The sequence below is a fragment of the Montipora capricornis genome, chromosome 7 (assembly GCF_036669925.1).
Source record: "Montipora capricornis isolate CH-2021 chromosome 7, ASM3666992v2, whole genome shotgun sequence".
Taxonomy (NCBI): Eukaryota; Metazoa; Cnidaria; class Anthozoa; order Scleractinia; family Acroporidae; genus Montipora; species Montipora capricornis.
Window position 1 is genome coordinate 7,434,860 of NC_090889.1, and position 16,602 is coordinate 7,451,461.

Consider the following 16,602-nt stretch of genomic DNA (forward strand, 5'->3'; position numbering starts at 1 on the left):
GAGTATTGGACATGTATGTTCGGTTGAGGTAACGGTCCATTATTGATACAACGAATTTCTGAAGGCCCAGTCAGCACCATATCCAGAGCCTGTTTGATTTTTTGTTCGGTGTACTAGGATCTTCCGAGTCAAAAATAATTTTTTGTGATAACAACGTCGTGCTGCACCAAGACCCCTTATCTCTGCTAGGAAGACCTCAGCACCTGGGCCAAGTTCAGCTCTTTGTATGTATTCTGAACACAGAATACATAAACCAGAAGAATGCTCCACCTTCAAGGATCATTCTGGGGTTTTAAGACACTTAACTGTCATGTGAGGCAATATAGCAGTAATTTTTATAATATATTTTTTTGATATTGAAAAAATGTAATTTAGACAATGCTATGATTCCCTAATTTTAACCATGAAAGATTCGCCCGAGTGATTCAAAATTATTGAACAATAGCACATTTTTCATATGATTGGCTGGATTTATGAAGATATCAGTCGTTTGACAATTCGCCTGCATACAAATACAGGAAATTACGAATTATCATGGAAGTTCGTCTTGACAGACGAACTATCGTGGATACTTTGTCCCTTTTCCTGTATTTGTACAGAGACGAGTTATTAGACAAACTATCTGAATTTGCCAAGTTGGTCCAACGAAGACGATCCGTCTGTAACATTTACACTTGACAGATGATTCGTCTTGATGAATGATCCGACTGGACGGATGAACTGTCTGTGGTTAAACCCCACACACCCCCCCCGCCGCTCCCCCTTTTTTTTCTTGTAATATTCGAGACTCCTCAGGTTCCATTTTCAAAAAGTAAGACAAATATAATCATTTGATTACGCAATTAATCCGTAATCCATAAATCTATTTTAAATGAAGTCTCATCGTTTGCTAGAAGGTCTTCGCTAGTAGGTAACCGCGCCTGCGTGAGCACTGGAAACTACTTTGGTGTACTTGTGAAGTAATCCCGTCAGTCTCCGCGGTGGGGGAAGCCATTCTGTCTTTCGCGCACTCAGCTCTTCATCGGTAAGTTCCTGAAAGAGAAAAAAAAAACGTTTAGGGACTGTGTGAGAGACAGACATCAGTTATTTCCCCACAGTCAACATGGTAGCCGTTTCACACGTGCAACACGTTTCGTAAAGCCAGTTAGCAAAACTTATAATAATATTACTCATGACTAAGCGTCTAGCTGATGTAAAGCACAAACAAACTTTTCAATAACCCAAAAGTTGTTTGAAAAAACGAATTAAAGGCAAAACAGTTTGTGATATGAACTAAGGAATTCTTGGTTAGAGCACTTCTGATTTTTAACCGAAACAACAGAAGTTGCTTAAAAAAAAATAGAGGCCAAAGAGCCTGTGTCACGGCAGTGCAGTTGATTTTGTGTAGTTTTACCAATTACTCGCCCCAGTTCTCGTTATGCAACTTGACCTCAACTCAGAAATTGGTTTCAAAAACACAAATCAAAGCTTCGTCACATAAAAATGTTTGTCTATAAAATACCAACTTACTTCAATGAAAGGGAAGGATACCGGAGGTTATCCCTATCGAGGGTATCTGCCCGCAGCTGGATGTTATTGACTGAGAGTCGATTTTGATGAGGAAGGAAAACCGGAGTATCCGGAGAAAAACACTCGGAGTCAGCCGCTAATACATAATTTAATTCAGTTACAAAGCATAAAGTCTAATTTTGGAAAACGGTTAGGCTGGACAGTTATCAAATCCACTTTAATCTCCTTCAATTTCCCCCCATCCCTGCCTTCTTTTGTATTTGCTGTTTGATTCAAACCTTCCTTTAAGGTTTTAAGCAGTTATTTTTAAATCTTGCTTGATTTCACTGAATTTCGCTCACTTATAATTTCGAGACAATAAATAGATTGTCGCTGTTTCTCTGTCTAGATAGCGTAGGTGACGTCAGGTCAAAATCAAGGTCAAAGTGACCAAAAATACTCTAGTTTTGGTACACAACAACAACAACAACAACAAACATCTATTTATTTTGCCACAAATATATGAGACATTCTTAAAGTAAGGAACTTAATCGGACAAAGAGCCACTTAGAATACCAGGGATTAAACGAGCTAATTACTTAATTGGGTTGTAATTAAAATATGATAACTACAGTAGCCAAAAAGTAACTGAACAAAATAAGCAAAATTAATGATAAAGAAAGAAAAAAGCAACAACAGTAACGCAAATAAATAGCAGCAGCTAGTGCATGACAGAACCAAAAACTGGATCGAGTTGAATTTAAGATTGTACTCAGATCGAGGAAGGATTGGTCAGGGCTGGCATTTTGGTATTATTGGATTAATTTTAGCATTTCTATGACGCGACTTGTTCGATGATTTTTAATGAGAATACAAGTTTCTCAAAGAATCAAGGAATCAGCCGTGGTGCTGCGACGAAGGGGAGTGAATCATGAAAATTAAGTTTATTCAAACAAGTCGATGAAGGGAAATGAATCACCGTAAGAAAGGTTTATAAGCTAGGGTTATCCCTTCATACACATACCACAGATAACGATGCATTTTCCGTGTCTATGACAACTATATCACCGTCTCTAAGCAATGCAATTGGACCACCCACTTGAGCCTCAGGTGACACGTGACCGATCATAATGCCATGGGAAGCTCCGCTGAATCTCCCATCTGTTACTAAGGCCACGCCTTTTCCCAGTCCCGCGCCAACCAAGGCACCACTTGGTGACAACATTTCCGGCATTCCTGGGCTAAGGACAAATGCACAAAAAACCGCTAATCTACAACAAGTGATAGGTAAAGTATGACTGCAATATTTAATATCGTAGAATAATCGGTATTCTGTATCTTAATAATATACATGGAAGACTTTCAGCGTGTTGATTGGCTAAGAGTACGTCACTTTATCCCAAACAGAGTGCAGAAAAGTGAAATTACTGCAGATGGTTGAAATTCGTGCTCAAGGCCTGGGACAACGACTTCAACATTTTCTTCAACATCCGTTCGATTTTGTTGAACAGTGATGTTGAAAATGTTGGCAACAAACTCAACCCACATATGATGCGGAGCCTGAGAGTCAAACCCGGGTCACCGCACTGGTGGGAGGCGCGCGCTCTCACCACTACACCAGCCCCGCACCCCAAGTGTAAGGCGCCTCCTTCCCTTCATTAACTATACGTCGCATTTACGTGAAAGTTGTGGGTTTTGTCTGAAGACTGCCTACTACCTACTATTATCTGGATTTACACAGGTATATCAGTGGCCTAGCTGTCATCCTGAAGAACGGGAGCTCACAACCAGTAGCCTACAACTCCAATAATAGGAACCTTAATTAAGACATAAGAAGGCGACGTCCGGGAAATGTGTCATTTAATATAGCTAGTTTATCAAGCGAAGCTATGATCCTCGCAGTTATAAACGCAATTTTTGCATTTGCGAAAAGAAGCCTGAAATTTTCAGGACTTCAACGCGGTTGAAGTCGTGAATTTTTCAGGCTTCTTTACGCAAATGCAAACTTGCGCTCATAACTGCGAGGATCATAGCTTCACTTGATTTTATATCCGCAGTTCATATATGATCCATTTCATATATCATTTCATCGTTGATAGCTAGTTTATGTTTCTCAAAGTGTTTCATGAATATTCCAGCTTGTTCACACAAACTATTCGAACTAACTAGGAACTGAATTGGGAGGAACAATGTTACAACTAGGATAGAAAATAAACATTCACCGTGAGTTCGCGTCTTCTTCTTCAGAAGTTGAGATTTTGTAATTTCAAGTTGCAGATTGACACAGAGGAAAAGAAATAGACCAAACTTCAACGCGCACGCGCAGAGCCATTGTTTTGCTCATTAAAGTCTATAGACCTCTTTCATAATGCCGGCCAAATAAATTATTCTTTTGTTTTAATGCTAATAAGCCCTACTAACCTCGCTACGACGAGCAAATTTCAAAAGAATATTTGTTTTAAAACGAGGGCAGTAGGTCTAATTAACATAAATACAAAAGAATGTAAATTTGGTCGCCATTTATGAAAGTGGTCTATTATTTGGCGTTCTCGCTGACTTTGCCACCGTAGATCGTAAGGTCACTACCAGATCTACGTCACGGAATTTTCACAAATCAAGCTATTTTTAGACGAGTTCTTCTTAAATAACATTGGGCTTGCACGAATGACCGTTCTCAATCCCATGGGTAATAATTTATTATGCAAGACTTGTGATTAGCTGGAAAGGTCTGGTTTCATGAGAAAATGAGGCCCGTTTTAAAAGTTGCATTTTACACGTGCCGAATCTAATGCAAATGAGAAAAATCTATTGTTTTCGCTCATTTGTATTAGATTCAGCACATGTAATATGCGATGTTTAAAACAGGTCTTAATCAAACAGTAACTTGGTTTGTAAAAACGCTGCTCTGCAAATACAATGAAGTTGTATGCTGCCAGTCATTGGCTCCTGTAAAGAGTTAATTAATTGATTAATTAATAATTACAAGAAAAGAATAAATAGACAAGGACAGAGAGATAAGGCATGTAGGCCAGATTTTTAAATGCTACAGAAGCTAATTGAGGTTAAAGAAAGGTCCATTGCTTCTTTAACGTTCACTCCGGCATAAATACATTGGAGTGCCGAACCATAGCATTGAGAAACAGTGCTCTAAGTGAAAGGCCATTTTCAGATACACTTGAAATAGTTCGTTTCAATGGTGAGAAATGTTTAAATAAATGTCCCCGTTTGAATTGCTAAGAATATTGCAAAAGGAACAATAGCCTATGTTACTCACCTTCCTCGGGGTCCTTCGTAACGAATAACGAGAACGTCTCCAGCTTTGATCTGTCGACAAAATGGTTCATTGTAAATGGAAATGTCCACTTCCGATTGCTGTCAGAGGCCCGAAAACGTCACATGCTTAAGCTCCCTACCTATATGTTTCTTTAAAACATCGCTATTTGCACACCAGCAGTGAAAAGACCAATATACATAGCTAAAAGAAGTCGTTTTAAGAGATTAGTTTTGGGGGCACAAAAAAGACCGCCGTTTCTTTGTTAGCGCTGGTTTCCGACGCAACCACAAACAAGATTCGAATTGTCAGTGGCGTCTTGGTGATTGAGACCAAAACTTGGGACCCACGTTACTGCGTTTGCTTGCGTCGCTGGTGAAAAGCAGCCCTTAAGGACACCAAATTAGCCATCACGACATCATGTAAGAATATCTGTTAAACGGTCCGTGTATATTATTAAATTCAACAGGCAGGTTAACATTTTTTGGCAGCATTTGCACAACTTGATAAGCATTTCAGATTTTCCAACGACGAGATTGTTTGGGGTGGAGAAAAAGTTCATCTTCACATCCATGTATACTCGTTCGTCTTGCACAGACGAGATGTATGCCGGCATTAAATTGATTGAACAATGATGATGCATGGACCTCACATGCCACGAACCAATGCTATACTACCTTGCAAATGATAAACTAGTTGCTCAGCAACAGGCGAGAGGACAGCTGAAAAATCCTTATTTTACCATCAATAGTTGCATTCTGACATTTGCAACGAGTGACATTGTAGAGCCTGCACTAGACCAGCAAGTCTCGTTCGGTATTTAGGGCTATCCCCCACGAGTTTTAGTAGCTCAATGGGTAGAGCATCCGACTGGCATTACGGAGGTCGGTTCAAATCCAGACTAGGACTCTGATTGTTCAGTTGCCCTATCACCGTCGCCAAGCGACTAGTTTACCTTCCTTCGCACCGGCAAATTACACCTTCAACGTCAGTAGTTGCATACTACTTTGCAAAGTTATTCAATGCAAGTTAAAAAATCTGAAGGGCGCACAGAACTTGGAAGGAATCCAATCAAAAAAGATGTCCAGATAAAGAATTTCCTCTCCATAGCACGAAACTGCAGTAAATGACAAGAGATAAATTGCCTTTTTTTGTAAAACGCAACAGTAAACGCACCTTTCCACTTATGATTGCTTGAAATGCTTGGTCCTCCCCATCAAAAACCACTGCCTTCAAGGGTTGTAATTCAATGAAACAATCAATTAGTTAATCAGTCAGTCAGTCAGTCCCTCTGTCTGTCAGTCAGTCAAGCAATCAAAGGTTGGCATGAAAATTAGCCTATTTGTTCACTAACGCTAAATTATTTCTGTAGACTATTTAACAACTATTCGCCGAAGGCGAAGTGATTATTGGTGCATATTCACCGAGACGAAGTCGAGGTGAATATTCACCGATAATCACTGAGCCTGAGGCGAATAATTGTTTTAGTATAAATACACAGGTGATTATTTCAAAAAAGAGAAAAAAAAAACTTTCAACGAGAAATCATCTTCAACTTACAGTGGCAAAACGACTACTGGCAGCCATTTTGTCCGTGAAGGTGATTATCGGCTGATAATCCGAGATAGCGAGCCAATGAGAGCGCGCGATTTTGTATAATCACCTGTGTATTTATACTAAATTTGTATATTGTGATTTAATTATCTTTATTTTTGGCACGCTTCCTTTCCTCTGTTTTACTAATTTAAGCTTACGCCCTCTATATTTCCAGGACATTGAAGACTGTGTTTAACACGGTAATTGTGACAGTTGGCCGACAGATTTTTCGGGGAGCTCTTCTTCACAATTACCTTTTATCACACTCTTAAGATTTATTGTTCTGCATGAAGCCTGTTCATTTCTAAGTCGTAGTAAGATTAGTCTTGAGTAAACAGTGTGTGTAATTGTGGCGGTTATAGTTTATGTATTGTTATTGTTACAACGTTTCGCTCTTCGGGCTTCTTCAGATAAGTGCGACAGGATTAAAAATACTTGGAATAAAAATTGTCTATGACTTAGTCTTAAATGGGCTAAAAAAAAATTGAATACCATTAACAATAAAATTAACGTGTAAAAAAATAGGGACTGGCCCTCGAAGGTGTTACGTAATGAAATGAAGAAAAGTATAATAATGTCGTATCAAAATCGCAAAACAAAGCTCCTGAACAAAGGCGCTTTCGAGCTCACCTTTCTTCGTAACAGGATCCGAAAGGAAGGGCCTTTGAATGGTTAATAACAAAAACCTAACTAATGAACACCCCTGAACTCCAGCATTGTGTGCTCTACTCTCAGCCCTGTAACAAGATCCCTGATTGGGCCTTTCAACGATTGATGCACTGAAAGATCTGAAGAATAAAAAGCCAAACACCTTTTATACAAGTCAAAAAGGAAAACACTTGTGGGTGATAAGACCCAGGATATATCATTATATCTAATTCTATTCCTAGAGTTGAACTCTGATCTTTTATTCAACCTGTAAGGTTGAAGGGTGCAAAGTTGTGAACTCCAAAAAGCTTCTCTTGTAAGCAAGCGGTCGTCGAGGCTATTGTGATCGCTATAATTGCAAATTTGTTCGATGATAACGAAACCGAAATCAGATAAAACACGAGTTTCTTTGTTAAAGAATATCGCAACTTCACAGATTTTCTTCTTCGTACTCATGACTGACTTGTGGTTCCGAAATCTGACTTTGAACTCATTGGTTGTAGAACCAATAAAATGGACATTACATTATTGACAATAATCAACGCAATCACAGAAGCCCTTAATTCTGGAAGTACAAATTTTTCATCTACTGATTAACACGACAATTCTCAATTTAAAGATGAAGATTTCCTTTAGATTCATTGAACGGCCATGGGACCTAAAAATGCTTGCAGCTAGGCCGTTCTAGCTATGGGAATTATAGACAAGAAAGCCATGTCAGGGAATATCAAGCCCAATCTGTGGTAGAGGTATAGGGATGATATTTTCGATCTTTGGACATTGGGACATGCTAAATTACTTGAATTCACACAATATATCAACTCCCTTTATCCCACTATTAAATTTACCCTTGTACACTCTCCCACATAACTCGATGTTTTGGATCTTACGCTTAGTTTTGTTGAGAGCTATATTCAAACTGATATATATTCTAAGCCCACAGATAATCACATTTATTTGATACGTAATAGTGCCTATCCCGCCCATTGCTCCAAAGCCATCCCTTATGGAGTAGCCACCAGAGTTAGAAGAAATTGTTCTACCTCTTAGGCTTTTGAGAAGCGTAGTCTTGAATACAAAAGTTACTTAATTAACTGAGGTTAGAATCCTTCCCAAGTCAAACAACAATTTGAGAAAGCCAAATCTATTCTCAGGGAGAATCTGCTTGTTCCCAGTACAACGCAATCTAAAATGGTTTTTCCTTTAGTTTTAGATTTTAATCCTTCTTTGCCTAGCATTGGGAACATTCTGTTTTCCCATTGGTATCTCATTAATAATTCACCTTCCTTTTCCAAAATTTTCCCCAAGGGATCTATTATTCTCTCCTTTCGAAGATCCAAAAACATTAAAGAAATTCCTGCACGACCTCGCCGCACCTATATCAATCACACAGAAAGACAAGGTTGCTTTAAATGTAAAGGGAAATGCGATCTCTGTAAGAACTTTTTAGTTGAATCAGATAATTTTCTAGCGCTAGAACAGGCAGGAGCTCTCCTATCAGACAAGAACTCCATTGTAAATCTAAGAACGTTATCTACTTAATCACTTGCAACAAATGTAATGTCCAGTATATTGGTTCTACAACCAATTAGTTTTAAGTCAGATTTCGGAAACACAAGTCGGCCATGAGTACAGAGAAGAACACCTGTGAAGTTCCGATACACTTTAACAAAGAAACTCGTGTTTTATCTGATTTCGGTTTCGTTATCATCGAACAAATCTGCAATTATAGCGATCACAATAGCCTCGACGACCGCTTGCTTACAAGAGAAGCTTTTTGGAGTTCACAACTTTGCACCCTTCAACCTTACAGGTTGAATAAAAGATCAGAGTTCAACTCTAGGAATAGAATTAGATATAATTAACACCTGGGTCTTATCACCCACAAGTGTTTTCCTTTTTGACTTGTATAAAAGGTTTTTAGCTTTAGATTTTTTAGATTTTTCAGTGCATCAATCGTTGAAAGGCCCAATCAGGGATCTTGTTACACGGCTGAGAGTAAAGCACACAATGCTGGAGTTCAGGGGCTGTTAATTAGGTTTTTGTTATTAACCATTCAAAGGCCTTTCCTTTCGGATCCTGTTACGAAGAATTGTGAGCTCGAAAGCGCCTTTGTTCAGGGGCTTTGTTTTGGGATTTTGATACGAAATTATTATACTTTTCTTCATTTCATTACGTAACACCTTAGAGGCCCAGTGCCTATTCTTTTACACGTTAATTTTATTGTTAATGGTATTCAATTTTTTTTAGCCCATTTAAGACTAAGTCATGGACAATTTTTATTCCAAGTCTTTTTAATCCTGTCACACTTATGTGAAGAAGCCCGAAGGGCGAAACGTCATTAAAGTGTCTTGACCATTGAAGAAGTTCGCTGTTTGCTCTTCTCACACACACAGTGCTAGAACACCTGTGTGGCATATATATATATTTATTATATGACTAGCTCCGTGAGCGGGCAAGATGAACCAAATCGCGCGCTCTGATTGGCTACCCGAGCGGGCAAGATGGAGCGATACTGCCCGCTCGGGATTTCTCGCTTGGTCCCGCAAGATCAAAGATCATTTTTTGGTGTTTTAAGTCATATAATAAATTCTTTATTGACCAAGATTGTTCGGTCAAGATGACTGGATATTGGCCTCGTTCTTTTTTTGCGTGTTTATGGACCTCGACTTCGTCTCGGTCCATAAACACGCAAAAAAAGAACTTGGCCAATATCCAGTCATCTTGACCTCACGCTTGGTCAATAACCCATACATACATATATATATATACATATATATATATATATATATATATATATATATGATAAAGTCTTTCACAAGCATCTAATACGTGCGTGTAGATGTTTTCTTCATGAAGCAATATATAAAACACAAATGAAAACAAGACACGTATATATATTTATATTTAGCTCTGCTACGACAGAATTGGTTCTATTCAGTGTCATTAATGATACAATTCACCAATTAGCAACTCACCGGGCCGCGAAATGGTCCAATGTCTTTCCCACTCAACTTGAGTACTGCGCTTTCTGGTGCTAAGTTTCCCTTGAAAATGGTAACGAATTTATGATGGTAATGAATTTTATATAGCGCATTTCCTATTGACATGTTCAATGCACTTTTACAAGCAAGTGATCTATGGCATTAACAGGCGCCGCTGTCAGCCGCTATCAGACTATTAGTGATCTCACCCAGCACATGAATGAATGAAATGAGGCCTGACCACAACACCGGGAGCTCCATGCCCTATTCCTTACGAATAGTGTGTGAGTTCTTTTACGTCCCACTGGGTTGTGAACATTGAAGGGTTGTGAGACGGGGCCTACAGTTTATAGTCCTTATCCGAGAAGACTAGAAAGTCTTAACCATTTTCCGATGTAATTAAAAAGGCAGCACATTCTCCTCAGTTATAATTTTAAGACCCTGAGTTTTGGTCCAGCCAGAGTCGAACTTACGACCTCCCGCGTGGCAGCCCGATGCTCAACCGAGCCACTTAGCCGCCGAAAAAAAAAACCAACACAAACAAATTAAAAAAAAAAAAATTAACTTTAAAAAAACAAACAAACAAACAAATCAAACGTAGGACTTCTGGCAAAATGAAAAGGAGAAAAAACTCAGGCATGCGAACCAAGTCTAAAAGAGTATTAAAGTACCCAACAGCTGGTTAAAATCTCAATAGTTAGTACATTGCACTATCCTGTAGGAGGGGGTGGGCACAACTTTGGCAGGTGCACTTCAAAGGTTCTTTAAGGATGTGAGTAGAATGATTGGAATTTTGTCACTCTCCCCGCCGCGTGTAAATGTTGTAGACTATTTGAATAGCGATTTTGACTCTGAATAAAAAAGCTTTGAACAATTTCTCCTTCCGATAAGTCGAGTTTAGGGTTGTCTGAGATGAGGTTCTGCTGTTTCAAAAGAATCAGTAAAGCCGGGTTGTATGTAGTAACCTGTGGCAGTTTCAGTTTGTTTTTTTACACAATTTACAAATATTTTGCATTACAGTAAATTACAAGAGTAAAGAGATAGAAGAGCAAACCAAGTTACACATGTGATGAAAATTGAGATAAACCAATGTCGCGCTAGGACTCGAGCCAGGATTCGAGCCTGTGACTCGAGCCAGGACTTGAGTTAGGACTCGAATTCAACCCATGGACACGGGACTCGAACCTGGAAGTATTGATTACTGAAACCTCACCTAACCACTCAACCACCACACCCCTAGCTGCTTAGGGGCAATATTTTAAACTATTCGATAAAGCTGTATTATCAAACGTCAAACACTTGTATTATCAAACACTTCAAAAGGTCGGTTAACCCTAACACGACAAAGCTTAGGCCCAATCATTTTAGCTCAGGCAGCGATATTCTATGGGAGACTTAAATAAACACTTTTTTTTTTGAGATAGCGACGTTCTAATCTCCTGTCGTAATCTTCAGTCCTGGCTCGAGTCCTAACTCGAGTCCCAACTTGAGTCCCAGCTCAAGTCCTGACTCGGTATTTAGGTATCCTTAATATGAAAATTGCGCCAAATGTGCGCAGTGACCAAAGCAGCTTAAGCTTTCGAATTGGTCACTACCAAGGGCAATTAATTAACATGAACACGTACATAATTAAAAAAAGACCACAGCAACCTTGTCCCCAGGGTCTCTCTTCTTCCCTTAATTGGCACGGGAGACCCTGGGGACGAGGTTATAAAAAAAACAAAATATAATAAAGTACAAATAGGTTATATAAATGATACATACATGGCGAAACATGTAAAAATGGGCACGCATTGCATAAATGCTGTAGTGCTAGCACAGCGCTTTATCCGATAATTGTGAACTGAGCTGCGCTTCGCTTTCCAGGAGATTCAAGTTGTCTTTGCGTAATATGTATCTTGAATAGTACATGATATTGTTTTCGTACCATATTATAATGTAGTATCATAGTAGATGTTTTAGGTAAATAGCAAGGCCCTGAGAAGAAATGTGGTTACTAGTAAAATACTAAACTCAGAAAGACTGGAGAAAATAAAAGGGAATCGAGATACATTCGCTTCGAGGCTGACCTGTTGATCATTTTCAAGTTCCCTTACAACTTATGTTTCACCCCAAGTTTAAGCGTTTGCTGTGAGCTTCTGACAGCTTTAGTATCTGGATGGGAGACGTCAAAATATACGACTTGCGGTGACAGAAAATTCTATTTTAACGCTCAAAAATGCAAACTAAAATAGGTAGAGATTTTGTTAGCCTGCTTTATACAAAACAAATATTGATGAAAAAGTAGATAAACATTGAAAAACAGCTTTTAGGATGATCAGAAAAACGTTTTCAGTTTCGATCGAGAATTACATATTTTGACATCAGCAACAACATTTGCAACATGAAAACAACAAATTTTGAACTGCGAATGTAAAAGGTTACCATCAGCGAAAAACATTTTGGGAGATTTTTGCTACGTTCAATTTTTCTACTTTTGGGTACACAAGTAAAACGCAAAATCGAAAGTATCGGCGAATTCAGCGGGCCCCGTGACCAAGTTACATTGCGTGTTTACTTGCGAAAAAGGATACATCCACCAGGTTTTTGCTTTTGTTAGTTTGGTTTATTTTTCCTTTCAAGTGTTATAAAGTTTGACAAGAAATGTGAGAATTCAACACAAAGATCACAATCGCGGAACTCTTCGAGGTTGACCATTGTTTCTGCAAAGTCAAACATTTACTCTCCTAGACGAGGTTATTTATCACCAGGTAATTCCATCGTTTTGGAAATAGCAGCTGCTTTATATTTATCAGCGTCACAAATTCTTGCCAATTTTGGCGGTCACTTTGTTAAATCTCAAGCACACTTCCAAAGAGCTGTTTATTTTAGCGATTTATGCACGCGCTGCGGGCCTATTGAAGCCATCTCGCAGTGCACTACCACAAAAAACATCAATTTATAGCACGTTTTAATACGATTAAAAAGATATGGGCAGACAACGCTTAAAAGACAGATTGAGTATTTAGAAGATACAGTTTGTATTGTTTATAAACATGCTTATAAGTCTGAGAGAGTTTTTTTTTTTAATTCTAAGGGAATAGTTTCTGCAGATTTTGATGCCGCAAAAGAAAAGTAAGACCACTGTAATTATCACGGGCGCAGCATGGTTTTTCCGTTTGGGTACGCACAGGAAGGCGTAGTGAGACGAGCGCTGAAGCGCAAGCCTCTTGGGGAGTTTGGGGGCATGCTCTCCCAGAACATATTTATTTTTAGGGCCTCGGAGATGCCAAGTTTTCCAGGGGGAAGTTTCATAAATCAAAGCAAGAAAAAACGTTAACTATTTAGAAAACTTTTGCATGTGTAAAAGTCGCTTTTCGCTCATAAATTAATTAATTAATTAATTAAACATTTTTGAGGTACTCATGTGCATACGTGCTTATTGGGTCGCAACGCCCCTGATTATTACTTATACTTTGTCTATAAATACCAGCAGTAGGTTTGACGCTTTATTTCGCTTTTAAGGGCTAGACTAGGCTCTTTCTTTGATGAGAAATTGCCCTCAGCCACGATAGTTGTAAGAGTAGCCTCGGTTAAACATTCAATGATATTTAAGTATTAAAAACTGCCAAGAGGAACAATGAATCCACCAAAACAGCGAGGATAGAAATGCAACAATCACAGCAGAGCATTGTGCTTTAAAAGGTGACACATAACCAGTCTACCTCATCGCTAGCAGTATGCAAAACTTCATAAACAACACTAGCTTGGAAACAGACTCTCCTCAGTAATACTGTGCTCAGTGAAAAGCCTTTTGATCGAGCGAGTCTTTTCGCAACACCACGAGCAACAGCATCGCAAGCCAAACGAAAATACTATTTTTTTTTTCACCACGATGAATAGCGAAAACCTATTTCAAGAAATGTTGCAACCAAATCTTTACATTATCAGACTTAGTCAAATAAGGACTACAAACAGTATGCATGTTTTTATAATAACAAAAAAATAAATAAATAAATAAATAAATAAATAAATAAAAAAGCCTTCTGACACTCTTAGCAAAGAGTGAGGCACAGGAATCCCAGAGCCACGGTCTATTTTATTCTTTCTAACAAAATGTGGCCAAAGTCTGTCATATTAAAGCCTTTTATTTATATACCAAAAGGGAAGGAAATGGTAGCACAGTAAGACAAACAAGGCTGACAGCGGCCATATCTGCTCAAGAAGTAGGTCGATTTGTATTATGACAAAAAAGTTTTTGGAAAACAAGTTTTCCTGTTTTTTTTTTTTTTTCCTGACTTGAGATGCAAAAGTGTTAAGGATAGAAATTTCTATGGAATCATCCATTGACATTTTGAACAACATATATAGTAAACTTGTGATGAGAAGGAGGTCAAGCAAAAATATATATATACTGACAGGGGTGGGGAATGTGACAAAATTGATAAGGTGGGGAGGGTCCCACGATTTCTCAAGAAAGAACAAAGAAATAGCATCGGCCCCTCCCCTAATGTATAAAAAATTAACGGTCCCCAAGTCAAAGGAACTTGGCCGAGAGCATGACGTACAGATACAATTTTAAATACAAAGACACACCACGAAAGGGGTCGCTTCACTCTGCTTGAATGAATCCATTCATTAAGTATGACTGGTAATCCAACATGGCAATCAGCAAACAACAACATCGAGACGGAACCCTTAAAAAACATTTCCAGGGCGAATAAAGGGACTGGGCGTTTTCAAACAAAAACGACAGATAACATCTTATAACATGTTATGGGCATAATAATTCCGGTAAAGAGCTTTATTACGTTACAGGAATTATTACAGAGCTTTGTATGAGTCCACGGTTCGTTAACAAATTATCTGCATCTGCCAAAGGTAGCACGCCTCTTATAGTGCACCTTAGTGTTTAAGCTTTAAGTACAGTTAATTTATCAGATAGTTTCACCTTCAATATGATGATGTGCTTTCCCGCAGGTGCCAGTGGAGATGACACAGGGAATATGATATCCTAAATCAAAACAGCAATGTATATTATGTTAACTAATGACAAACATCTTCAAATCCACTCTTGATCCCTGCATTCCGATTGGCTCTTCACGTTATACTTTATACACAAATTGCACTGTTTTTACTCTAAACCTCATCTTTCTTTAGCCCACCAAGATATAAGTTTCCGGTCTTTCCTTTTGAAACCAGGTTTCCTCACGAATGAAAGATAAACAAATCTCAATTTTTACAAAAAAGTGGGAATTTCAAATGGAAGCAATAATTAACTTCGATTTGCCCAGTGTGGTTTGAGATCAACTTGCACTATGCCGTTGTTCTATTTTGAAATCAAACGCATGATTTGTACATTCACAACAAATCGTATTCCACTTAGTTCAGCAATTGTTCCATGATCAATGAAATAAGAGGTGTGCATCTCTTCGTGAAACTCTGTCACAAACGCCTAGCTTTTTATTCATCTTAACCATGCAAGACAAAGGAGTTTGTGACTTCACTGGGAATCAGCATCTTGCCCACATGCAACAGGTCTTAAACCCCGAAATTTATTCGGGCTTAAAAATTCACTTTTGAACTTATGATCAATGCTTAATTTTCTAAAAAGCTGGCCTTAACACATGTTTTTAAGACAACAAAAAGAAAAATGACTGGAGAATTCTTAAGTCACCCCACCCCCTCCCCCCGCAAAGAATATTGGCCTCCTAAAATAAAATTTAAAAAACTAGGACATCAATTCGCGAAACATTTTTGCCTTAGCCTACCACGAACGCGTTTCTGTAAATTCAAAGCAGAACAGCTGTCTGCTTAGCAATGGAAAGCAATGTGAAAAATCCAACATTTTTACATAATGCGGTACAGGCAAACGACGTGAAGGACAGGCGCATTAACTTAAAGTAAAACTATAAACTTAGCATCACTTCAATGCTCTGCATAAACTGGCCTAATTGTGGTGAACTTTCTACCCTTTTTTTTAAACTCTGTGTAAACGAATTAAGCAAGAAGAATAAATCGGTAAAACTTAGCAGACAACCCTGGTTCTTGTTGGAAATTCTTGGCCACTGTTTTTCCATTTGGTGTTATTTCATATTCGTGAAGGATTAAACCATTGCAAAGAAGTTTATAAGGGAAGGCTAACTAGCTAATCATAAAACAACAAAACTAGCCTGTGCTCCTAATTCAGACAACCCAGGTACTTGTTGGAGATTCTCAGCCATTGTTTTTCCATTTACTGTTAGTTCATCTCCGTCAAGGAAGCCATTGTAGAGAAGTTCCTTCAACACAATCTAAGGGAAAATTTTTAAGATTAACAAAAGAAAGAGAGAGGATTCATATTGATAAGAATGGGGGTGGGAGGGAAGTAAAGATTGGGAGGATCAAAGGACTGATGAGTGGATCACGCATGGGATGGATGAAGAAATGAACCGATTTTGGATGATTGAATCAGTTGAACCCGGTGGGGATTTGTTTAAAAATACTGGATAATGAGACAAACGTTCAAACGGCTATTTTATGGCAAAAAATAAATAAATAAATAAATAAATAAAATAATAATAAAAATAATCACTCTTAGGTTTTGAGGAAAAATCTCATGCAGACTCTTATTGGAGAGACAATGCGACCCACAAC

General features: G+C 38.4%; 1 protein-coding gene across 2 annotated transcripts in view; it reads right to left on the reverse strand.

The window, feature by feature from the left end:
• Positions 1 to 323: 323 nt before the first annotated feature.
• Positions 324 to 16,602, reverse strand: part of LOC138058145 (dihydroxy-acid dehydratase 2-like) — a 33,117-nt gene continuing 16,838 nt past the window's right edge. Inside the window, exons 9-15 of one of the 2 annotated variants that reach the window (XM_068904028.1) lie at positions 16,140 to 16,259; positions 14,918 to 14,980; positions 9,982 to 10,050; positions 5,936 to 5,989; positions 4,763 to 4,812; positions 2,513 to 2,729; positions 324 to 1,032 (exon numbers count right to left, since the gene is read on the reverse strand). In XM_068904028.1, the coding sequence (XP_068760129.1) occupies positions 904 to 1,032; positions 2,513 to 2,729; positions 4,763 to 4,812; positions 5,936 to 5,989; positions 9,982 to 10,050; positions 14,918 to 14,980; positions 16,140 to 16,259 (702 nt within the window). In that variant the 3' untranslated portion in view covers positions 324 to 903. Of the gene's footprint in view, positions 1,033 to 2,512; positions 2,730 to 4,333; positions 4,435 to 4,762; positions 4,813 to 5,935; positions 5,990 to 9,981; positions 10,051 to 14,917; positions 14,981 to 16,139; positions 16,260 to 16,602 lie in introns of those variants that run through there. The other variant, XM_068904029.1, reaches the window with a different exon arrangement.